At 46.6% G+C, this 26,492-nt stretch overlaps 1 protein-coding gene across 8 annotated transcripts in view; it reads right to left on the bottom strand.

Annotated features, from left to right (window-relative positions):
* The window catches only part of KCNQ2 (potassium voltage-gated channel subfamily Q member 2), a 114,808-nt gene that overhangs the window by 60,309 nt on the left and 28,007 nt on the right, over window positions 1-26,492 (bottom strand). For all 8 annotated transcript variants that reach the window (XR_004647854.1, XM_034787232.1, XM_034787228.1 and 5 more), the window contains exons 2-5: window positions 9,000-9,090; window positions 6,780-6,906; window positions 3,149-3,324; window positions 738-863 (exon numbers count right to left, since the gene is read on the bottom strand). Coding sequence is in view for 7 of the 8 variants with exons in the window: in XM_034787232.1 (XP_034643123.1) it covers window positions 738-863; window positions 3,149-3,324; window positions 6,780-6,906; window positions 9,000-9,090 (520 nt within the window). In the remaining variant the exon portion in view is untranslated. The remainder of the gene's footprint in view (window positions 1-737; window positions 864-3,148; window positions 3,325-6,779; window positions 6,907-8,999; window positions 9,091-26,492) is intronic.

Genomic DNA, 26,492 nt, shown 5'->3' with positions numbered 1-26,492 from the left:
ATTGGATGGCAGGAGTTCCTGGCTCTTTGCTCAGTTCAAGCCACTAAACAATGCTGGCAGTTTCATATCCCAGTGGCACAAGACTGGCATAGGGCAAGTCTGAATTGATTTCCATTCCACTCCCTGATTTTCAAGCATAATCGAACATTGTTTAGTGTTTGAATCTTCTTCTCCTTTCCTGATTTTGCTCACATTTCCTCCCTTTCTTTCCACTCCCTTGCTCATGGTGCTATGCTTCCTTGAACCCTACATGACTGATGTCCGAGATCAACCCAGCTCTCTCCAGACACACACCTACATGGTGACATCTCCGAGGTGCTCACGTGGGGGGAGCTGCTGAGTGGCACTTCCTATAGCCCAAGCTTCAATCTACCATGGTTCACCTCCCGCCTGCAGAGCTGAACACAGCTCCCTTCAGAACCTCATGAAAACAGTCACTTTTTGGCCAGCTGGTGCCAAAGTTGCAATGGCCAGACTGTCCTTCCCTTGTCCTGGGAGCAGAGGGTGCCTCTCCTGTAGCCGTCCATGATCTGGCTAACTCAAGGAATGAAATAGTGTAGCATTCTCTGAGGGGAATATTTGTGAAAAGTACTTAACTGAGTAGCCGGAAACCGTTTAATAATAACGCTAGCTAAACACACATCAGTCAACTCCTCACATAAGTGATAGAGGATGGGAGGGTTAATGGCCATTTCATTGTAATAGCCGGCAGCTGCTGTTTTGTGAAAATTACTCACCAGGCCCCACCAGAGTGCATCTGCGTATGTATCAAAGTGCTCATTTTCTCCTTTCTCGGCCAAGTACACCAGGAAAGAGGCCAGAATGAGGCACAGGAAGCCAATATACCAGGCAGTAATCAGCTCCTGCAAGATAGTTAAGGAACAGAATAGAATAATGTGTTTTCATACAATGCATTTCAAACTCGGGGTATCCCCGAATGCAGAGCTGGGATTCAAATCTCAACTTTCCCAAAGGTTGTGGGTGTTCAGCTCTGGGGTTTGGTTTCAAGATTATTAGTAGTAGTAGTATTACAGTAGTGTTCAGACACGCCAAATGGGCAGGGCCTCATTGTGCTAGGAGTAGTATATACACAAAAAGTAGAGATAGTCCCTGCCCTGAAGCACTGACCATCTGAATAGATAAGACAAGGTGGGAGACAGGAAGTATTATTATCCCCATTTTAAAGGTGAGGAACTGAGACAGAGAGACAGATCCCAAAGGTCTTTAGGTACCTAACTCCAATTGATTTCTAAGTACCTTTGAGGATCCAGGCCGAGGTCACATGGAGAGTCTGTGTTAGAGTTGAGAACTGAACCTAGATCTCCTGGGTCCCAGTCCAGTGGTCTAAGCACGTCGGTCTCATGATGGAGACCACCTACAAAGTTTGACTATGAATCTGGATCTTATCCCCAAATTTCAGGGGTGTTTGGACCCCAGGATTTTAGCCTGGGCTTACCTTTGCTAGAAACTTTATAATAGTGAATTATATACTGAACTGGTAAGATCATGCCTGCTAGGCAGTGGAGCAGACATTTTAAGTTGAGCAGCAGTAGCCGCATAACCTTATTGGAACTTTCATTATTTCCTACTTGTTTAGGAAAAACACCACTACTTGGATAACCATCAGTGTTTGACACAAGAGAGCTTGGTCTAACGAAAGCTGTGTAAACAATGGCAATTTTGATTTGTATGGTCTTGGCTTTAGTTCAAATAGCTTCGTGTGCATGGTTTCTTTGGTTTGGATTTGGGTGGGGTTAGTAATCCTGGAGTTTTGGGTAAAGGTTCACACCCAAGTGAAGCAAATGCACTGGGAAACATCAAGCTTCATTCACCAAACAGGAGCCCAGATTGGCTTTAAATCTTCTAATGGAACCTGGAGGAAGTTTGTAACACATCGGGAAACTGTTAGGTATTATATTGTATCTGGTTTCCTTGGAAACAGTTTGCACAGCTCTAGGTCTAATATATCATCTGACGGCAAAGCATCTAATGGTGCAGAATCAGAGAATACCACCTCATTTCCCTCTCTTATTTTTCCACTAAAGTCATACAATGTCAGAATGATAACATACTTGATCCACACCTAAGGAAAAGGTTTCAATAACCAAAGCTGCTAAATCAAATATTGAGGTATCTCTTCATCACATTAAACTGCAGATGCAATAGGATGATTCACTCTTTCCCATTTCCCCAGCCTCAGAACCACAAAATGATTCATTAGTTTGCTAAGACCCACTATATCCACATTTCAGCAAACTGCAGAAGAAAGGAAAGTATGGCAGCGGTAAATTATGCATCTTTAAACTGTCACATTCTTGGACAAAGCTAATACAAGAGCAGCTGAAGGAAACCTGGTAGACTGTAGTTTTCTGGGATTTTTTACTAAGCTTTTGATAAATTTGCTAAGGCTTTTAAAGAAAAACAACAAACAAACCTCAAGATAAGGGACAAAATATTGACATAGATTAAGTGATAGGAAACAAAATGTGGTTGTGAATGAATGCTCTTCAAACTGCTGAAAGGTGAATAATTGAATATACTTGGGATCAATTCTGGGCCTGGGACTAGTTAAAACATTCATTAATGATTAGGAGATTAGATTGAGGGGAGGGATAGCTCAGTGGTTTGCGCATTGGCATGCTAAACCCAGGGTTATGAGCTCAATCTATGAGGGGGCCATTTGGGGACTGGTCCTGCTTTGAGCAGGGGGTTGGTCTAGATGACCTCTTGAGGTCCCTTCCAACCCTGATATTATATTCTAGGAGGAGGACATGGTCAAGATGGTGGTATCTGCAAACGGATGACCCCAAGGGGTAATTTTCAGACATGCAGCCTCTCTGAAATACATGCTTTATATAAAGCATTTGCAACATCATCAGCATTTAATCACATATATATTGGCTGCTGCCAGATGCAGTTTAACCAGCCTCCCAGCTCCTTCATGGTTGTGGGTTTGTGCAGGCTAATTACTAACCCACATTGCTTCTGAAAATAGCCACTGCAACCACCTTCAAGGTACTTCCCACAAATGATAATCACACAGGCATCAAAATATTAGGAGTTGGGGGGCGGGGGAACCAAAGTAGTGTTCATTGTGGGGGAAAACGTGTAATGAGCTGATCGGTCCAGTTGTCCAGGTCTCACTCACCTTGCTGTGGGCATAGACCACAGACCCCAGCAGCTTCCAGGTGCCGCCTCTACGGTCCATTCGTATCATGCGCAATATCTGCAGGAACCGCAAACTCCTGAGAGCCGAGGTGGCAAAGACATTCCCTTGGGATCCCGCTGCCAGAACGGCGATGGAGGCAATCAGCACCATGATGTCTGCAAGGAAGCAGGGCATAAGAGGAAGGATTTCATGGCCTTCACACACCAACCATCACCTCCCCCGGATGGGCTTTTACGAACTGACTCCTCCATCTTTCCTACCTCTGTGGGTGATGAGACATCAGGCTGGCACTACTCTAGGGTGAGCCCTCGCCTTTGGTCCAGAAATGACCCCTCACACATCACCTTTGTTCTCACCTTCCCTTATCAGCTGGAGTCAGTTTGGTGGAAAGAAATAAAACAATTTTGGTGTCATCAGCCAGGGTCAGTGGTGACTCTGCTACTGCCTGACCATGCCAGTTTAGTGATGGATGCGTCTTCCTCAGGCTAAACCCTACAACAGCATCTTTTATCCACCCAGGCCCCCGAGTCTCAGACACCCCACTTCACTGCTCAGTGCTAGGCAGCCACATCCCCCAACTGGCCTCCTGAACACCTCTCTCTCTTCCACGGCTTTCCTATCCCGGTATTCAGGGCATTACACTGCACCCATCTCCATGGGATCTGAGCTCCTAACTCTGCAGAGCTGGAGAAAAGAGAACATACCACCTCAAAGATTCCGACAGGTATCAACCGCTAGGAAGCCCATTGGGAATAGGGGTAGGTGCGCGTGTGTGTCTGTTATAAAAATGAGCAATGTGTCTGTCACATCTTATGGAGGAAGTACATGGCCACGTACAACTAATATTAACCCACACTGTGTGATTCACTGCACGGTTTAATGAAATTCACATTCCTCTTCTCCTCACACCTCCTCCACCGGGAGAGAGGTTGCCAAGACTCCAAAGACTGAATTCTGGCTTGATGCACAATGCAGCATTTCTAGCCTGGAATAAGCCTCTCCAACGTGCATCAGCAGAGGTGCACGATCTTCTTTAGCCAGGCAGAGCAGTGTACTACCGTTTCTAAGGTCCACCTTGACCTGGGAGTTCCCACTGCCCGTCGCATTCAGGAAAACCTAAAGGGCTGTGTTTTAGGAAGGCCTGTTTCTGCCACTGATGGGGGGGGGGGGGGGGGGGGGGAGAGTACTAAAAGCACCCACCTTTGCTCAAAGCAAAAGCCTAAGTCTCAATATGCCAGGGCTTTCAGGGCTCTGAAAACCATCATTCAGATCGCTACATGAACTTTGTAGATGCCCCTGGTTTTATAATGGGCTAAACCAAAACCCTGCCTACAAACATCCCCAGCTCTGTGATGGTCAAATCAGGATCGAGATCCAAATGTGGTAGCTTGAGCCCATCTCTAGAAAGCCCTGAGAACAAATGCATCCCTTCTCTCCCTGCCCACCTCTGACCCCTCCTCACCCTGCTCAAAAGAACTGCTTTGCCCAGAGACAGCCCCTTCCACCACAGGATCTCAAAGAACTTTACAGCCAATAATTAATGAAGGTTTATAACTCCCTTGTGAGGCAGATAATTACTGTAATATCGGTCTTATGGAAAGGCAAATGGAGATACAGAGTGACTTGTCAGTGAACCAGTGGCAGAGACAGATACAGAACCCCAGACCCTAGCTCCCATGCCCATGTGGTTAGACCACTTCTTCTCTGAGGAGACACAAAGGGCCTGATTCTGAACTACACTTATATTATTGCATCCTTCTCACACCCATGTTGGCACAGAGGGAAGAAACCAATCTCTTCCATCCCCCTCTGTCTTTAGCTGCTCCTTCCATCTGCTCCAGCGTATTGAGATCAGATGTTCTGCCCCCCCTGCTAAGATTTCTCTCGGGCTCCCTGTTTCCTCACACCAGTTGGTTTTCACTTGACAGCTTCATGGAGGAGTCTGTGCGTCCGGAGTACATGCCCCAGATATGGCCAATGCTTCCTTCTAAGTCTAGTGGAGACCAGCTGCAGGTTGGTGAGTTCTCGGATCTCTTTGTGAGTGGTGAAGTCTCTGCATCCTATGCCCTGAATCTTTCCTAGGCACTTGTTTTCAAAGGGATCTAGGTTTCTAGCTAACATTTTAATAAATCTTCAGCTCTGAGGGCCGTATGTTGGCTCTGAGCTTACGTTGGAGTGGAAAATCCTCCCTTTTGTTTTGGTGCTGTCTAGGTTTGATTTCCATACACTGCTGAGTTACGTAAATGCTGCGGATGCCTTTCCTATCCTTGAAGTCACTTCTTTCTTGAGGTTTACGTTGGCTAGTATGGTGCTGCCCAGGTAACTGAGCTGTTCTACTTCCTGGATCTTTTGCCCTCGGTTACTATTTTACTGCTTGACGTCTGGGTTTCAAAGATATTTGTTTTGGTGTAACTGATTTTGAGCCCGGCTTGGCCTGCTGTTTTTGCTAAGGATTCTATCTCTGTAGCTTTTGGGGGGTATTGCTCAAGCGCGTGACATCAACAGCAAAGCCGAGATCGTCTAGGTGTTTGCCATCTACCCGTGCTATGTCAGTGTTTGTGCTGCTAATACAATTCTTCATTATCTAGTCCAAGGCAATGTCAAACAACAGAGGAGATTGAAGGCAGCCCCGTTTCACGCCAGCATCCACACGGAACCACTGTTATCTGGTCGTCCACCCTTCCAGTGCTCTTCGCATTGATGATGTTGATGACTTCAGCTGGAATTCCGTATGACTGAAGAACATTGCACAACGTCTGCCTATGCAGGCTGTCAAATGCCTTTTGAAAGTCAATGGCATTGATAATACGTTCTAAGCATTGCTCTCTGATGGCCCTTAATGTGGATATCTGATCTACCCAGGATCATTTGGGCCTGAATCCAGCCTCCTCTTCCCTAAGCTTTGCATCCACTGCCTCTTTCATCTGGTATAGCATCTTACTACAGAGGACATGAGGGTTAGCAGCATTCTCTGCTGAGCAGCCACCGTTACTGGTTTTGTTTCTATAACCGTGGAGTTTGGGCTTGGTTGGTTTGTTTGTTTTTTATGAGGCTGGGTGATTGGCCTTGCACTCAACTCTCCCCCGCTTTATCTGGGCATGGGAGCGGCAGCCACATCAAAGTGCACTTTATGCCATTCTGAGGCTACTCTAACTTTATCCGGGACTGAGCAGGGCCCTGCACAGGTCCAGAACATGAAGAACTCAAAGGTGGGTTGCAACCACCTTTGTCCCCTCTTCCATCCCTGCTCCAAGCATGAGAATGCAGTAGCTCAGAATCAGGCCCAGACATACAATAAGCCCGAATACTCCATGGTGGACTCACTGTACTCTAGCTCCCTGTAGGACGTGTACACCAATACTATACATTCCTCCCAGGGAGGCCTTGGGCCCACTAAGCAAATCAGACAGTTCCCCTTGACCTTAGGAGCCTAGCGGCGGGACTGCCAGGGGTCACATGCCTGGCTGAAAAGCCAGTTGCCTGTTCTGATAACATTTATACGTTCTCCCAAAGAACAGCAAATTCAGCGGTCATCCTGAGCATGACCCACGTGGCCCTTATCCCATTCGTCGTGCACTCTCAGCAGTAGCTGCTGGGCGGCAGTTCTTACCAATGACGCAGAAGGGTTTGCGGGCAAATTTTAACCTTCCCCTCCAGCCCCGGTATCGACAGCAGCAACCGGCAGCCCAGATTCTCACGAAGTATTCCACACCAAACACCACGATGGTGACTATTTCCTGCAGGGGAGACAATGCAATTAGTCCAAGAAGGCGGCACAGGGAAGAAAGTGTTGCAGATTCAATGCAGAGGGCTGAAACAGCGTCTACTAATAAAGCTCATTTTGTTCCTCACTGTTACAGTCCTTTCAGAGGAGAATTGTGACTCTGACCAAAAAAGGGAATCAAGCCACAAAACTGGAATCTGGATCTTGAGTTCTAACAGTTCCAAAGAGATGAGATTGTGATGCACGATAAAGATAGAGACTAATTGCTAGAGTCGGGTCAAGGTCCAGATTCAGCTTTCAAATTCCTCCAAAATTTGGGGGGAGGGGTTGTTATTTAGCACGGGACGCTGTGGTTCAGGTCCATCCCTATTTTGAAACCTTCTCCCTCATTTCAAAGTTGATCTTTCTCTTGGCAAGACAGTTTTAGCTCTGTAGGGAGACAAAAGTTTAGCTCTAGCACAGAACTGGCGGTTTCCTATTTTTGTCCCTATTGATGGACTTCAGGACCCGAGGGAGGTGGGGAAGGAAAGAGAATTATGAGCTGGATTCTTAAGAGCTCAATCCATTGGGCAGTGAGCAATTCTGAAAAATCTGGGGACAAGGGTCACAATGGGAGCAGCTGGAAGGTGAGCACCTTACGTCCTTAGTTCGGTGTCTAAGTGGGAGCTGAGATCTTCTGAAAATCTGACCAACTGTCAGTGCTGAGCAATTGAAAGTCTGGTCCTTGGAAAGTCTGGGCCTGTGTTCTTCTGTGTCTAAATATATTTCTATCGGTTTCTGAACTCTAATGGGTTTACCCAAACTACCTAAAAATTCACACCAGTCTCGACTGAGTTCCTACCCTGTTCCAACAGCCTTCTGCCTCGCCAGCTGAGACACTTCACTATTGACCTGCCGTTTGTACCAACACGCAGTTGCTTTTCTCCCCACAAACAGAGATACAGAGGAAATGAGCCCATCATGCTGCCAAGCTCCGCTCACTGTCAGTATGTTACAATCTCTCTGATTTCTTCACTCACGGGGTTCACCTCACGCGGGCGGACGCTGAGTCATACAGGGCTCTCATTAAGCTTTCACTAACTTCTGGTATCTGGTTGATGTGCGGAGTGGGAGTGGAGGAAGGGAAAGGCAAAGACAGGGAGATGCGATGAATTCTGGGTGCCCTATGAAGTAAGCATCTGTGCCGACAGGAATTCTGCTAGCTATCACTCAGCACATTACCGGAAGCCAAATTGTCAGTGTAAGGCATGCCAAGCTGTTTAAGTAGTAAAACCATTCGGCTTTATGTCAGCTCAGATAAATGCAGAACTGTATAGCACGGGGAACAGAGGCTACCACCTGGGCTGATTCTGCTGTGGTACAATGTCAGCTTAGCCATTTAGGGTCACACGTTTAAACGGGCATCAACCCAGCTTCTAAATGCGGGCCCACCATGCTGCAGGATTTTGCAATCGCAGAGAAACACACACGCCCACAAATTGAACATGCACCAGTTTGGGTTTTTAAAGTCATCCTTGAGACTGTGAGCCACGTTCTTTCCTTGTTTACACTGGGGCAAATCCAGATCACTTCAGATTTACACTCAGTGTAAATAAGAATTGATTTCAGCCCTGTGAGTGCTGGCTACATGCCGTGCTATTGTTACCCAGACCTAACACAGAGACAAGAAAAATCAAAGATGATTCCAAATGAACCAGGTGGCACCAGAAGCTAATACACCAGCTTAGATTTTGAGCCATATTTGTCTTTCGCCTTAAGAGAAAGTGGTTATTGCTGGATCGTCAGGATTTTTACAGGTTAATACAAACACTCCCCAGTCCTTCCAAGAGGTCTTACTCTTAGGTGCTTGCTTTTAAAGATTTACCTGGCTTTGGGTTGGACGGCATGTCAAATCCAGACAAAGGTTTGCAGAGAGAGAAAATACTTATCCCTCACTTAGAAGGCTGAATCTCTCCATGCCCCAATGATGTCTCAGCCAGTTCTCAGACATAAACTCTGCCCCATCCATCCTGAACACCGCAGCTGAAATGCTTGCCATGTTTGAAAAGCCCAATATTGTTTATTTCTTGATCGTGTTCTGTCTTATGTTTGCAACTCCCAACTTACCAGTATGTAGAGGGCCCCTTCAGAGCTGTCCTGATACTCATCGATGGTTGAAAAGACGGATAGTACCAGGCAGGAGAAAACTAGGAGAAAACTGTATGACACAAAGAAAAGGAGAGAAAAAATAATGCCAATCTTTAGAGTAGTTCATCGAGCTATTTAACCTATATCACATTTTGAAACATTCCACACAATGCTATTTTAACAGCACTGTCACTCTTTATAAAAGTGCTCTCTAACAGATCGTCAGTGGAATATTTGACCTGTGCTCCCCAGGCATTCTAAAATCGATAAGTCATTGATGAAATCCCGTAGTTTGTTGCAACCATGCAAACTGAGCAGAATGTGGCTCCACAAAATACGATCAGAGTTCTCATTTAACAGCTATTAGAAAAGTGTGTGCACTGGGTCATTTCCCAATTACTTCACTTTACTTGACCAAATGAAATTGTTGCAAGTTTTGATAGCAATTGCATGGAAACTAACTGTGAAATGAGTGCATATCACCACTGTAGATGCCAGGCAAATATATTTCCATATATATTCCCATAGTCATTAAGTACTCCTGCACAATGTCTCAGTTATTATATTACTCACAAATCAATTCAAAATCTCTGCCATGTCACATGTTGTTTTTAGCTCTCCAAAGAGAACTTCAGTTCAGGAAACAAACAAAAAAATGACCTCTGATTAACCTCTGATTAATTTTTTAAGGCCAAATAGGCCTGTGCTGAAGGGCAAATTTGGCTCTTAAAATTCAATACTGTTCTCAGGTATGCCAGTATAGACCCAGTTTCATCCCACTGAAGTGAACGGAGTAACTCCAGATTCACACCAGCCTCAATGAGAGCAGACTACGGACCTCAACCTATCCCTGAGTAGCTCAGTATTTACAGCATGGGGAGATCAGGTTTGGATGGGACTGGAGAATGAACAGTCAAAATTTGCACTTATCCCTTGAACTGAATTCAAACCTTTTCCCCCATGTTTGCTCTTGGCAACTGTTCAAACAAATGTTAGAATGCACAAAATACTACTGAAAATATTATGGTGCCATTACATAATTCAATTGTACACCTTCATCGAGAATACTGTGGTCAGGTCTGGGCACCCCGTTCCAAAATAGGTACAGCAGAAACGGCATGAAAAGATTTCCAGTGACTGGAAAAGATTAGGGTTGCTTAGTTTATCATGTCATCCCTCATTAGCCTCCTCTCTAAAGGTATATGATATAAACACTCTAGAGAAGGTAAATCCGGTGTTCCCATTTACCCTTTTCCAGGTCACCAGTAGAAGTGGATATGCAACTAAACTGAATTGCAACAAATTTAAAATTGATAGAGATTATTATTAATATGATGCAAATTTAACCTGTGGAATTCACTGCCACATGATATTACCGAGGCCAGCAGCTTTACAGGATTCAAATAAACATTAGATTTGTACGTGGAAAAATAGGAGCATACATTTAAATTAGGATAAAAAATATAAGGGATATCAGTCCTCACAGATCAGGGCATAAGCAAATCAGTAAGTGATGAGAGTCACAACGAAATTTCCCTAGGACAAGTTATCTTATAGTTGGTCCATTACTCTGGATTCTGAAACATCTGGTCTTGGCCACCATTAAAGAAAAGACTATTCTATCTATCTGTCTTAGGGTTCTCTACTGCTAATAGTATCTGAGCGCCTACTATTATTAAGGCTAAATATTGGATTCCATGTTCACTGCTCTGATATGGGATGGCAGTTCCTGTGTTCCTATGGTGGAAAAAGTTCCAGCCTTCCTCTCTTCCAAAATAGATGCCTCTCTTTCTTCACAGCCTTCCAGTAACATTAAAGGGAACCATGTGGCTAAATCTTTGCATCTCGCACTGAATATTTAACGCTGAATCTTACTTTAGCACACGTCTCTGTCCTGTTTGCTTTTCACTGGGGAGTGAACTTTCTCTCTGTGAAAATGAAGAATTAATCTCGCTGTCTGGCAGCAGGGTTGGTGCCATGCCTCGGGGAGGAGGGCGAGGAGAAAAGTACTAGGCTAATGATGGAGAAACCTTACCCTAGAGGTGTCACAATTCATTAACCCCACTGAGACAGCCCCACAAACCCCTGGGAAACTAAAGGGATGGGAGAGTTAAAAGGCCAAAGGTACAGGGAGACTATGGGGCAAAACACACACACACTCCACTTTCAGGCTAAAACATTAGCAAGCCACTAATAATTCAAAGGCGTTTAATGGCAACCTCATGCTTTGTACGGCCCGTACATGTTGGTAAGTCAGCACTAATGTAGAAATTACAAATATCCGCCAGCCTTTTGAAGAGATCATTTCACCATAATCCAATTCCCATATTCCCGGCCCTTTTGACCTTCCCTAGGGCCATTCTCTCCTCTATGCAATCCCTAAAGGATGGCAAACATGCAGCATGCAAATCAACAGCCACAACAGAGCAGGTAGAAATATTCTGCATCTTACGGCAGCAGCTACTTCCAACAGAGCTCTCAATAGGCTAACTCCTCATCAGGGCACAGGAGGTCTTTTTTAGGTCACTCTCCTTTTTTTGTTTGCAAATTCTATTTGGCCTGTAGGCACTGTATTATAACTGGATAATGTATAATATATATTAGCTATCTACAGAAACTACTGATATTATTGTGATTTATGTGTCTTGCAACAGCGCCTAGGAACGCCAGTCTCAGAGCAATGCCCCATTGTGCTAAGTGCAGGTGCTGTACAGACACGTTTCAAGGAAGACAGCCCTTACCCTGGCCAGCTCACAATCTGAATGACAGACTGGATTCAACATGTGGAAGAAACAGACAAGCTGAGTGGGAGGAAGATAAGGTGACAATAAAAATAATTTATCAGAAAAGATACCACCTGGTGCCTTTTTATATAGAGACTAGAAATGAAAAACTAGGGTGAAAATACACCATTCAAAATAATGTCAAGAGGGTTTTTTAAAACGGTGAGGAATCGTTAATATGAATATGACTCAGTAGAGTACAGCATCTTTCTCTGAAAGAGCTTAATGCATTTTACAAACATTCATGAATTAATCCTCCGTGTGAGAGAAGGGTAGTGTTATTGCCAGTGTTCATGGGGTAAACTGAGGCACAAAGGAATTATATCAGCAGTTCTCAAACAGGGGGTCGGGACCCCTCAGGGAGTCGCGAGGTTATTACATGGAGGGTCGCGAGCTGTCAGCCTCCACCCCAAACCCTGCTTTGCATCCAGCATTTATAATGGGGTTAAATATATAAAAACGTATTTTTAATTTATGGGGGGGAGGGTTGCACTCAGAGGCTTGCTATGTGAAAGGGGTCACCAGAACAAAAGTTTGAGAACTACTGAGTTGTATGATTGTCACCTATCAACATCACTAGTGATACTACCCAGGAGTCCTGCATCAAAATCCAAGTCTGTAACTACTAGACACCATTTCCCCCTATAACATTAATTGAATATCTAGGTTTATCTGCAAAACCTAAAGACGACTACTCTGTATTTGTACAGTACCTAACACAATCTGGTGCCATTCTTGGTTGGCCCTTAGCTACTACCATAATAAACATGATTAATTAATTAACAAGTGTAAAAATAGCACTTTGGGCAAAGCCTACAAATGCTAAAACCCAGGGCAAAACTCCCATTTACTTCAATGAGATCTGGATTTGGTCTTTTGATACTCAATTAGCCTTGTCAGAGTGATCTAGCGGGATTGTGGAATGTTCAAGGGATGAGGTTAAGAAGCTGCAGATATGGTGCTGTCAATAAAGCAGTCTCATGAGTCTTCCTCCCCATCTCACACGCACTGCAAAGGAATGGAGGATCTTCGTCATCCCTCCTGGAGAATGCAAAGATTAATAAGCCAAATGGAGGATCACAGCTGATGACGTCTTAGCTGGAGAAGACGGCTGCTATGTTTTCATTTGCGCTGTGAAAGTGAGGGGCTGACTGCACTGGCTTTAGCAAGGCATATTACCAGGAGCCATCATACTAGCTTCTTCCACAGTGCTGTCCAAAACTCTCAGTCCTGACCTAGAACACAACCTGTTTAACCCAGTCCTACGCCTCCCCTGAGTAAAGAACGCTGGCCGTGCATAACTGAATAGTGGAGCGCCAACCACTAGAGGCAGGGACAAGAACACCAGTAAACTCATCTCTGGGATAACCTCATTGACTTCACTGGACTACTTGCTTTTTAAACATGTTCAGAATGTGGGTGCAGATCTCTCCGTTCAGAGGCAACCTGCCCTGTGCACTGCTTCATCCAGCATCTCTGTTGCGTTCCATGAAAATTATGGGTGACGTTTTCAAAAGCACCTAAATGATTTAAGAGAGCATGGATGGCCCAGTAGTTGGGGCACTAGGCCTATGTCTTGAGAGACCTGGGTTTTAGTCCCTGCTCTGCCACAGACTTCCTGTGTGACCTTGACTAAATCCCTTAGCCTTTCTGTGCCTCAGGTCCCCATCTGGAAAATGGGGGCAATTGCGTTGCTCTGCATCCCAGGGGCATCATGTGCATCAATACATTAAAGACTGTGAGGGGCTCTGGTGACGGGGGCCATATGACTACCTGAAGTCGACAGTCATCCCATTGGCTTTCACTGGGACTTGTGTTCTTAATGCAATTAAGCACTTCTGAAAATCCTGCCGCATCTGGATTCTCTGAGATGGGTGGTACTGAGATAAGGAACATTTTACCACTCAGCCTCCAGTTTAAATCCAGCCCCCAGCAGCGAGAAGTATTATCAAGTGAATAGTATTACCATCCAGTGGCTCTTTGGTGGCCTAGGGGAAACAAGGTGGTCTCCGTCTAATCCCTAGTGGTCAAACACCTACAAATCCAAAATCTACTCTTAGGATTGGCATCCTCACAGCACTCTCAGCAGAGAAAAGCCAGGGACTAATAGAGCCCTGGTTCCAGCAATCTTGTCACCCACGGATCCGTGGCTAAAGGCAGGACTTCAGTCTCCAAGGCTTTCTGTTTTGTACGTTTTTCAAGTACTAGATGCACTAAAACCAATTAAAAGACAGAAAGAGAAGGACTCTGACTCTATTGCCTGAGGCCATAATGAAATCTCAGGCTATTTGGAAGCCTGGGACGCCTTGTTAAGAAGATATCTGGCATCAAATCCCGAACCAAGCAGGTATCAGTCAGTCAGCAGCAGCAAGAACTGGCTCAAACAAGATGAGTGAAATTAATTTACTAACAATATATTTAAAATACACTAAAAGACGCCAGCTCGGAGATAAACTAAAAGCCTGCACTTTGTAAAAACATTCAATAATTCATCCCGCTGGCTCCGCTTGATACCGTTGCAAATTGAATTTTGACTATTTCTAAGATTATGTTCGTTTGGGGGGTTAGCGTTCGCTTCTGCTACAAATAAACTGTGTTTTGTTCCACGGAACTCAGTCAATGCCACAGATCTCTAGCCTCACACTGGCCATAAACAGGACAGCAAAAAGTCCAGGTGGGATGGAATTACAGTATTTATTTGAACCCTGGTATACGATGAAAACTTGCTGCCTCCTGTAGGGTGACAGACATCCAGAGAAACCTCAATAATGCTGCATTTTTGTGAACACCGGCCCTACCCCAGCAGATGTCATGCAGTGACTGTGAAAACACGGACAGGATCCAATATATGCTTGTTCACTGTGGAATCCTTTTTCTGACATCACGTTCAGCGCACAAAGGCTGAGGACAATGAGGGTGAGTAACTGACTAGCCATTCTATCCTTATAGGCTAGAGCTTCTGTACATCTCCCATATGGCCCCCAGTGGCCTGTCTAAACAGTGGCTCTAGACAACCACAGCTAACACGCCTGTGACTTCCATATCACTCAGTGGGAGCTTCAGGTTTGCAGCACCTCTCAGGGTCTGATCCCAAGGATTTCCTCCTCGTTTAGGTATCTTTGGGAATGCTCAGCATTGGAGCCCTGCGTTCAAATTCTGAGCTCAGTCACAAGTGAAATTAATGACGGTTCCATCTTAGCGCCTGTCCCCATCGCAAAAGCACCATGCCACTAAGTACAGCTGGGCGATGGTGCGGCAGATCAGGAAGGAACCCCCAGCCTCTGCTCCTAGTGCTCTGAGCAGCAAGGGTGTGCTTAACCACAACCTCTGCTTGGGTGGAGAGTGGCACTGAAGGCAAGAACCTTTAGGGCCAAAAGCATGAGCCTCCATCACTTCAGCTAAAGAATTAAAACCATTCGCTGGAAACATCAAACAATCCTGTCGACACAGGGACCGGCCTCTGGAGGGGGGGGAAGAACCAGACTCACACCTTATATTTCTAGGAACTCCGCTTATCTTTGCTGCGAGCTCTGGCAGATGGGCCCAGCCAAGCATGGGCTCCCTGTGATGGAGGCAGATGCGGATAACCAATCAAATAAATCAGAAAGGAAGATGAGAGCTTCTTATAGACATGCATGTTCACCAGACTATCCAAAGGCCTGGGCTGCAGAACTCAGGGTGTCTGTATGAGGACGAGCCAGCCCCCGTGTCTCTCTTCCCGGGTCGTCTCTTTAACCCTAGCTAACCATTGTGACTCATCCTTTGGGCTACCCACGGCTACAGCACAGAAGAGAGTCCTCCGGGCACCAAGAAAGCAGTGTCCTTGGCCAGTAACATACGAGACTCATGGGAAGTTGATGGGGTCCGGTCACAGGATTCATCTCCACAGTGAATCAACCCAGGCGGGTAGGCAGCTGTGCACTGAGGCCATCCCTCTCTTTCTACAGTGGAGAGAGGGTTTGAGGCTCTGATTGGGTGTCTGAGAGCTCCTCACCCCACTGTCTCTTGCCCCATTCCCATCTCTCTCTCCTCGTCTGGATCAGCATATTTTGGGCGGGAGCTGGGGTGGAGATGAGGCTTAGGATCCTCACCCCGCTGAACAAGCTGCATTGTTCTAAGGTAGCCGGCTGGTCCCTTTCCTAAATGGATCTGTAGAGCAGACTTGCATGGGAAGGTTGGCTAGAGTTCCGCCCAACAGGCCCAGTGGGATCGACAATCAAACCTGTCATCTCCACTGAACACACTCCACATGGCCAGGACAGGAGCACGAGGTGTTTAGCCACTGCCACTACAAACACAAACGGTGTAAGAATCAGTCCGGAAGATACCCACCGAGGAATGGGGGACAAAGGAAGGAGCACTAGGCGCTATGCTTTCCCCGTCCAGTAGGAGCGTACAGATGCCCTTTAGCCGCACATGAAACGTTCCAGCCACTGGTGAGCCCAGGGTAGGACATCGCTGTGGAGAGAGACCTGCTCCCTGGAGGGACTTGCTGCTGTCCTTTGCTACAGCTGCCAAACCCAATCCAGAATCCTTTGCCCCTCTGTATTTTACAGTGCATCCTCCACAGAAGAGGCCACTGATTGGCAGCAGAGGTTGCCAGTTTTACTGGGGGACCATATATGAGTTAGCCACCCCTCCAGAGTGCTGAACGGTACCTGGTACAGCACTCAGCTCCACAACCCAGTCTCTCCATAGCCAGTCTAGCAGGCAGCCACCTGAGTCCACTTGATTTCCCCCCCTTGCTGAGACAGCCCCATGACAAAGCAGAAATAAGGGAGCAACGCAGCCTATAAGGGAGTGTGGGAAGGGAACCACAATGGGCTGAGAGACAAAGAGCAAGTGGCCTGTGGCTGCATGATGCATCAGCAGGAGGGAAGCTGAGAGGAGCAGAAATCCTGGAGTAGCCGCAGCTCCGAGTTGCAATCAATAGATGTGGTGCTACTCACGTGCCAAAGAAGTTTGACACTTTGGATCTCAGCATTTGGAAACAAGACTCCAGTCCCCAGGTTGCCAAACTCAAGCAGCTTCTGGTTATTCTCCGGTGCCTTGCCAGGTGTGCCATCAGTGACAGCTGTGCAAAGTGGGTTTAAAATGCTACCACTCTGATTTAGCAGGATCGGGCCCAGTGTGTCCCTAAGATGTTTTCTCTTCCGCAGTGGATATTGATTCCTGGATCAGCTCACCGTTGTTGAGATGAACTGCTCTGGCCTCAAGTGACTCACCCGAGTGCAGAAGTTCTCCTAGAGTAAAATTGTTTCCTGACTGCACAAAGCCAGGTTATCCCCGGTTCGTGCAAGGAACTCCGCAGGAGTAGGGATATGCGACTGGCACATCTCCAACTCACAGGAAAGGAATCGGAGTATAGCACAGCCCCTCCGTGGCTACTGCCTCTCCACTAACCCCTATGTAATGTATTGGGGCCACTGGAATATCCCCTGACCTGCCCAGGTCCACCCCAACTGACCTGTACATCCCTGCCTATCCAGGGATGCTCAAAGCCCTGCTTCATGTCTTAAGTGGGGCTTAAGGGGTATGAAAGGCTTTGTATGGGTGCTCCATACTTGGTGAATTTCTCCCTTTGAGACTAGCTGCTAGATAGAAAGAAGAGCTCAGTGGAGGAGAAATGAAGGTGCAAACAGACAAACAGGCCAGGACTTCAGTGCTAAGGACAACGCTCAGAGGAAAGGCTGTATTACCATTCAGAGTCAGGAGCTAGGGGCCAGTAGTTGCTGGTGGTGGATTTCATCTTCACCCAAAGCTTAAAGTAGGAAAACAAAAGGAATATTGCAGAGCTGGGAAGCAACACAGGATAACGTATGAGGGACAGCACCGCAGGACAGTTTCTGAGTTAAAGGGACATTGGCAAGATAGGCCTGAATTGGACACCCCAGCTTCACTTTGGTTTTCAGGAACACAATTCGCATAACCCCAGTGCATTCCCTGGGCACAAAGATGGGGCAAACCGGCAGAGTGAAGGGGTGATGCGTAACAAGCACGCACTGAACTCGAGAGGGACTTAGGACCCTGGGCGAGTCAGCTGGATTTTAACCTTTGCAGCAATCTAATTCCAGTCACTGTACCAGTTCCATTAAGGGCACTGGAAACAAGCAGCCCCATGAAACTCCGGGTAAAAGAGACACCAGCAGGCTCATTTGTCTCAAAAAGAAAAAAAAAAAGTCCTACAGAAACTCACTATTCATTGTAAGTCTTTGTAAAGTTTCCAACAGATGGTGCTCGTTGGCACTGACTACGGCTTCCGTTATGAACCACATGGAGCCAGAGCTGTCACTCTGATATCCTTTCCTTAGCTGTTAACCACCAGTGTTGGCCCCTGGCCCTGCTCCAAATAAGGGTAGGAAATCAATCAGATTTCCCCACCCCTCCGTAAGCCACCTGGGCTAATGGCACTTCACTGGACAAGCAAACGAAGCTCCGAGCGTACACAGGAATGCATTACCCAAGTGAGGAGGGAGCGTCCAGAGGACCATGACCAAACATATGGCTTTAAAAAAGCAGGTGAGATGAACACACTCCAAGTGACATTCCGTATCCTGATGCACGTCACATCTGACCTTAGCTATGAAGCTTGGGGGCTTGCAACAAGTGAAACTCCTCAGGCCCCAGGAGGTCTTTTCATCCCTAAGTCCTAACCATGTCCTGAGAAGTGCTTTTAATGAAGATGTATGGGCCCCTAAACGGAGCTCCCATAGAATCGACCCCGGCCTGCAGCCCTTCTGGAGACCCAGGTCTGATGCCTTTTCTTGGCTTCTTCTATCCCCAACCAGCTGAGGTCAGGAGCACAGCGGAGGGAGCTGTCTCAGCGCTGGCAGAAGCAGTGTCAAAGAGAGTTGCCCAGCACTGATTCTTTAGAGGCTGATTAAGGAGTAGCTGCACGGTCAGGCTACGGGGAAGAGCTGTCCAACCCTCCCATGCCAGATAAACTCCACGATCGTTTTTCCCCCCCCTAAACTTGACATGGAGCCGATCCAAGAAAGAAAAGAAAGAAAGAACTTACAGGGTCCGGTTAGTGAACAAGGAGGCGGGTTACATTTTTGATAGTTTTATTGATAACAGGCTCTTAAACGTCTCAGCAATAAGTGCTGATACGAACACACACGCAAACCATTTCGCCCACCTAAGGCAGCCACCTCTGCTGGACCTAGGAACATGGCAGCTGTTTAACGACAAGCCCCAGGGAGAAAAGAATGCTGTGGCCCACTGAAATAGCATTTTGTACGTTATATTTGTCTTTTGCCATTGTTCCCTACCAGGCACGGAAAAAAGAAAGAACTGTACAGTATCTGTACAAGTACCGAGGGCCTGAGTTGAAACTATAATTCAGTGTGTGCAATTACTGGGCAGGAGGCGCAAGGAAGACACAGCCCACATGTGCAGAAATGACTAGTGATCTTTCCTTTGCGCATGCAAAGCGGGTGTGCAAATGAGGTGCCCTGCAGCATGGGGGGTTGCTGAGTGTTGCTGATGGTGCAGCAGCCTGGGTGAGGGCTGCTGCCGTGGGACACTGGTACTGAAGGGTGCTGGGGCTGGGTGAGGCTGGTGCAGAAGGCGATGCTGGGTAAAGAAGGCTCCTTTTCCTCCATCCCCTCCCCTGCCACTCAGCCTCTTGAAGAGGTGCTGAGCATGGCATGAGTGTGAGGAACTGCAGCAGAGCATGATTAGGGTAGAAGTGAGGCAGGGCTGAGAGGAGCAGGAGGAAGAGGGAGGGAGCGAGTAGTTTCTTTCATCCCCTTCACTGAGGCCTCCTGAGACCTTCCCTCCATGGAAGTTTGATGCTTTTTTTTTTCTTTTCTCCACCCATGGGGTGCTGCAAACCAGCCCAGCCCCAGTGCATCCGGCCCCAGAGTGGAGATGTCTCAGGCCCATCTTTCCCTTTGGATGCCTGGGTCTAGAATGCAGCATGCATTCCTTTACAAGCCAAAAGGCAATTTTCCCGTATGCAGAACCGCTGCCTTTCCCACCGGTCCCCAGCTGCCAGCTGCGTCTCTGACATCCGAAGACGAGAGTGAGATGGGAGGAGTGACATGTGATTACTCTGCTCACTGCCAGTGCACAGTCTCCTTAGTGTTATAATTGATGCGAGCTATAGACACAGGTGCTTGCTGGTAAGCGTTCCCCTGGGCTCTGGTTGCCATGGAGCCCAATTAAGAACTGATGCCGATGACACTGCCAGGTCCAACATTAATTACAGCGTCGCCACATCTCTGCACTGTGTGGGAGGCTGCGGGAAAGACACTGGCAGTCTGATGTCCAGGCTACTGGGAAGCCGCTACTTCCTGCTCTCAGCTCCATCGGTTCTATTCATCGCTGAAGTTCCACAAGTAAAATCCCCTCGCGTGGAGAAGAAACCATAAACCCCAGAAATACAGGGTCCATCGGGAACCAGAGCAAGACATGGTACCTCGTGATTGGTACAATTGTTAGCAGCAAGGCTGAATGGTTGTGCCATCAAGGAAATGGCTTCTTTCTTTCTTTCTTTCTTTCTTCTTTGGCTGTAACAGAAAGAGCTGGCCCTTTAAAGGCAAAGTGCCACCATCTCCTCCATTAATGGGTCTTTTAAGGGATTCTGAGAGCGTGATGACTGGAGCTGATGAAGAAATCACTGGGGAACGTTCTGATGCCTGTGCTGGGCAAGAGGTTGGGCTAGATTATCTCAGTCGTCCCTTCTATGACTCCAAACCCAAGCCCAAACCCAGCTCCCAACCTTATGAGATCCATTCATCACTAGTAACGGATGGAAGGAAAGCAAGAGGATTATGGATGAAACTCATAAAAAATACCTTATATCTTTATCTGTTCCCAAACAAAGCCAACTTCTCCAGCTTTGCACCAGGCCAAAAAAGGATCCATCCCCTTTTCCCAACACCCAGCATGGTTGTGGCCTCCTTCTCTCTCCATCCATTAAGACTCAGATCTTTCCTGCCTTCCCTTTCACCGTCCAAAAGGACCCAGATCTTCCTCCTTTCCAACCTGCAGTCTTCTAATTAGTAATAAGAACCATCTGTGTCAATGGCCTAAGAAGTGGCAGGGAACAGACTTGCTTGTTTGGACAAGTACAGTTACCATGTTGAACTAATGCACTTAGAGTGAGTTTAGTCTTGGTGAAAGTTCCCAAAGCCCCATATAAATACAGCTTCTGTGGCAAGAAGAGCTGGCAAGACCCAAGAATGATTTTCATGGTTTATAAACTTTTAAATAGCTAAATCGGTGAGCAGAAGCCTGCTTGGATTAATGTTCGCAGTTTCTGTTCCATCTGAGCATATTTAATATCCTGTCAGCTGAAAGCCTCAGATAAAAGGTGTTCTGTAAATGCAAAGCCTTGAGTATTATGAATGACAGCAGCATAAAGTGGGAAGTGTAACATCTACAGAACCCTCCAAAAGGGACAACTTCTGGCCGCAGCCTGAACATCTGGGCTGTGCTCTGGAGAAGTCTGTAAGGGGTAGGTTGGGCTGGATCTCCAAGCTGCAGAGGGGAACCCCTGCACAGCGCAAGCAATATGGCCGCCCTATGGCTGGTCCTCCGAATACTGCTGGGGGGGGTGGCAGCAACCACTCCCCTTGGACACAATGGAATCATGTTGCAACAGTGGAACCAGACTGCAGTCAGTGCTGTCCGCAGAGCCGGAGAGAACATGGGTAGGATTTGCCCCACAGAGCATGTCCTAATTTTCAGAGACAAGTCGAGACGAACGATGACACCCTGAAATTAACCTTTCATCTATTTCCGTCATACTACAGGAGGCTACTACGGGAGCCTCGTCAGGGCACTGGGGTTTGAAAACAGACAACGTATCATTAGTCTCCCTATAACAAGTCAACATGCAAGAAGACAACTTAATCAGGCCCTTTGCTAAAGACACAGAAAGACGGGCTGGAAAGGTTAGATGGAGTCGCTCGGCATTTCTTTTGAGCTGCGGGGGAGGGGAGGAAGGGGTCATTCTGAGTAGACTGAGGCTTTTTAGGAAGTAATTTTAAAGCATATTTGGTTCTCTGGGGCTTTTTGTGAACATAAGGATACTGGTGGAAGAGTGACTCTTTAAACACAGCACTGTGTTTGCACACACCTCTGTCTCCCCTCGTGTCTATCTAGACCCATCTCCCTATTTACTTCCCACGACCATTTGTGTGAATGAGGTTTCGGTTGCACCAATTCTCAGGGTGAAGCTCATTTTCGTTTTTGTGCGGGTGCAGGTATCCGCAGCTCAGTGGCCCACGTGGTTGTCTTAGACTGGCACTGAGGAAACAGATCAAATGGGGCATAAAAACAAGTGGCCACGACCTTCCAAAAGAGGGTCTGTAGTTGTACACACACAAACACAATAACCTTGGTATGGATGAAAGAAGAATAAACTGAATGTAAATTCTGCTGGAAAAGACCCCTACTATCAAGAGCTCATCTCACTCTCTCCTTCTCAGAGAGGAAAGTACTTGATATTTTAAAATCTGAGTCCCGTGTATTTAACTAGTAATGCTTTTTTTTTTTAAGGAAAAAGGGCAGGAAATTTCCCTGCCCCTTAGAGAATTAATGTTCCCTTCTCAATCCCAAGACCTACAGCAAGCATGTCTACACTACAGTCACACTGCCGCAGCGCCGTAGTGTAGACACTTTCTGCATCGACAGAAGGGAAATTTCCATAGATTTAGGTAATCCCACATCCCCGAGCAGCAGTAGCTAGGTGATGGAAGAATTCTTCCATCAACCTAGCTGTGTGCGCACCGGGGATTTGGTCAGCTTCCTATGACCAGAGTTTACTAGGCCTTTTCCTCCTGTTTATAAATTATAGCCACCAAACCAAAGTACAGGAACAATAGCACATGACTGGATTTCCCAGTCGTACAGCTCAAAAATTGAACGGCAACTATTCAGAAGTTGGATATTAGTGGCTCAGTCCATGAGCCACTCCTAGGCCATTTTTTTTTTTTTTTTTTTTCGCACAGCAGATCTGGACCTAAGCCCAGCAAAGCATTAGGCATACCCATACCTGGAATGCACGTGGTTAGGTGTTTTGCTGGATTGGAGCCTTGTAAAATAAATACAAAGAAAGAAAAGAGAAATGAAAAGCAAGATCTATTTGTGGAAGATCCACCAGTGTGGGGTGGAGGAAAGAGTTCAATCCGAGAACTGAAGTGTTAAGAAAAGTTTACCTGGCGCTAATCATTTGACTTACATGGGGCAGCTGATCATGGAATAAAAACCTTATTAATAAAAATCAATGCAGGCAAAGTTCCAGCCTCATTTGTTTCTCTTTGTCCTAATCCAGGGGTTCTCAAACTGGGGGTCGGGACCCCTCAGAGGGTCGTGAGGTTATTACATGGGGGGTCGCGAGCTGTCAGCCTCCACCCCAAACCCCGCTTTGCCTCCAGCATTTATAATGGTGTTAAATATACAAAAAAGTGTTTTAAATGTATAAGGGGGGGGTCACACTCAAAGGCTTGCTGTGTGAAAGGGGTCACCAGTACAAAAGTCTGAGAACTCCCAATTGTTTGGTAACGCTCATCCGCATATTCACGTTGCACTGTGCAGACAGCCACAGCAGAGCCAGATGTCTGGAGGAAAACCCTCAGTATTAATCAAGACTGGTATAGCTGCCAAGAGGGTCTGTGCTGTGCTACAACGCAGCTCCGGAGTGCACTGCGGGGCTGAGAGATCTTTTTATAAACTGTATGCACTTGACCAACCTGTATGTATGAGAGAATCGGTCAATTACAGCACCTTATGAAGGGAAGTGCGCATTAAGTCCATTTATGTTTAGCACCCGTTGTTTGGCATTTAACCCATTTCAAAGCAGGTTGTGTGGGCGTTTATTCAGAGCCCATCCTTTGAATTGAATATGAGTTACAAGGCTCAAACCCCAGGCAATACTCTACAAATGTTATTCACCTGAAATATGAGTGCAACCTTTGATTTTACAGCGCCCTCCGAAAAGGGTGTCTCCTCTTCCCCCACCCCTGCTGAGAAACTATCAGTCTCCGCATCAGAGTTCTGTTCTTGCATAAACAAACCAAACCCCTTTGCTCCTCAGATGTCAGTCCCTGCTCTGCCTTGGTCTCTGATTTCTAATCAGAAATACACAGTAAAGCAGAAGAAAGTTGAAAAAAATGCCATGTGATCTAATGGCTCAAGCATGTGAAGCATCCTCTTGCATTCTTCTCCTCCTGCTGAGGTCATGCTTCTCTGAGTGACTTCAGGCAAGTCATTTGACCTGAGTTAACTCAGCTGTAAAACTGGGTGAAAAGCAAGATTTCGGTGAAGAGCCAGATATTGCATCTGGTCTAAACATTCCTTGGGGGGAAATGAAATAGACAAAAATAGGGACTCTCTAAAGGATGCAGCCTACGTGCAGGCAGGAGGACTGTCTCAAAATGAACATTTATTGGACCTTACTGCATACCGGAATTGTAGCAATCCTGCCCCAGAATGTGAGATTCAGCTTGGCACCTTACGCCATACGAAGGACTAGATCTCTACCTCTCAGCCCACCTAGGCTCCGCTGGGTTCTGCTGGGCTGTGTGTGTGAGAGCAACACCCATTAAAATGCCTTGGAAACAAGCACCAGACTTTGAAAGCTTACGTCGGGGATAGTTAGGGTTGCCAACCCTCCAGGGTCGGCCTGGAGTCTCCCAGAATCGGCATCGATCTCCCAGTGAGTATTGGAAGCAACCCGGGAGAGTTTAATAGGATATTTTAAGAAAATGACATTACATCATGTTGAGGGGGGAAATCTCCCGGAATAGCTTCAGTCAGAGTTGGCAACCCTAGGGACATAGCCATGCCATTCCTTCTGAAGTGAATGCAAGTAGTATCGCAAAGTTGGCTTTGGAAATTTCAGCCTATAGGTCCCTGGTCCTGGCCTGCCCCTAGTTAATGCTTTATTCAAGAAAAATCATCAAGTCAGCAGCCACAGAACTGAGGGTCCAGGTGCACTCCATGCGAGGATGGAGCTTTGGTCTGACCCAGTATGGCCATTCTTATGTTCTTAAATGAGGAGGCAGTGTGGCCTAATAGAGCAATAGACTAGGACTCAGGAAACCTAGGGTCTGTTCCCAGCTTTGCCTCTGGCCTCCTGCATGACCTTGGGCAAGTTCTGTCCTGGCTCAGTGCCTCAGTTTCCCCACCTGTAAGATGGAGATAATGACACTGACCTCCTTTGACAAGTGCTTTGAGATCTCCAATAAAAAGAGATGTACAAGAGCTAGATATTACTATTAAATGAACAACTAACACTAAGAAATAATTATTTAAGGTCCCTGAGTGATCATTTTGATGGTGCATAGGAGGTTTCATCAGTTCAAAGAAGTCTGTGCTCCATTGTAACTTAAAGGCATTCCCTTCTTAAGGAACAAGTGAGGTTCAGGCCCTAGCACTGTGACTAGCAGCAAATTATAGCAGTTGCCTGCAATGCTGGGAGTCAGGAGACCTGGGTTCTATTCCTGCCTTGGGCAAGTCACTTCATCTCCCTGCTTGCATTTTGCCTGACTTGTCTAGTTAGATTGTAAGCTCTGCAGGGCGGGGATTGTCTGTTACAATGGGTGTGTACAGCTCCTAGCGCAATGGGGTCTCGAGCTCCATTGGGGCTTTTAGGCACTGCCATACACATAAGAACAACCATTTTTACTGTGGAATATCTGCCCCGGTTTGTTCGAGTCATCTGCCAGCTGTCTTGTTCCCCACACTGCCTGGATAATGCAAGAAAATAAGAAATTGGTGTCTCTGAGCCAAAGGCTAATGAGCGGTGCAGATCTGGCGGGAGGGACACTTCATAACCACAATTAATTTCATTTGCTCTTTAGCTAATTTATTTAATTAACTGAGTTCGGGGCGGGAGGGGGGGGATATTTTCAGGCATCTAATGTGCCTTATACTTGGTAATTCCTACGTCTGTTTAATTGTATTTTCTACTGTCTCACTTAGTGATGAAAAGAAACTCTGGGCCAAGAGCCAGTAGTTCTGATTCCTGGCATTTTTCTCATTTGCTCTCCAGAGGCTGGAGAACCAGGAGATGGGCGCGAGGAGGAATGTACACGATCTAAAGAATAATGGATGGGGCTGCGGAGAGGGGAGTCACATTCCCACTAGGGATTTCGCAACATTAAAACCCACAAGACCAGAGCGAATGAGTCTGATTCTCCTCTCAATCATCCCAGCATAAATCCTTTAGCAGCTCCACTGGAGTCAACAGAGATGCACTGATACAAGAGGAGAATCGAACCAACTGGTACCAGAACGCAGTGACATGGTATTTATTCCCTATGCCTTGCTGTAAGGCCAGTTCAAACTATTAAAATGCTAATGCTCACAGCTTGTAGAAGTGATTGGAACTAGTAAAAAGGGCCCTGGATTAGAGAGCTCTTAGCTGACGTTTGTGAATGAATTGAGGCCAATGGGAATTTTGCAGGGATGAGTCTGATAAGAATAAAAGTGAAAGTCCTGAAGTCGCTGTTCTAGCTGCCTGTTTGTTCCGGACAGACTCTGCAGCCCTTACTCACATTGGCAGATGCGCTACTTCTCGTGAATGTGGGTGGTGGCATCCAGCCCTTGGTGCATTATATGAGCAAAACGAGGACCAGAACATTTCCCATCAATTCCCCACAGGGATGAGTGCATTAGAAACGCAGACAGGCTGAGCAGCTAGGGGCAGCAATAAAGAAGGGCTGCAGAGTGAACT

Source organism: Trachemys scripta, chromosome 12, assembly GCF_013100865.1.
Source record: "Trachemys scripta elegans isolate TJP31775 chromosome 12, CAS_Tse_1.0, whole genome shotgun sequence".
Taxonomy (NCBI): Eukaryota; Metazoa; Chordata; order Testudines; family Emydidae; genus Trachemys; species Trachemys scripta.
This window is presented reverse-complemented; position numbering and strand designations above follow the sequence as displayed.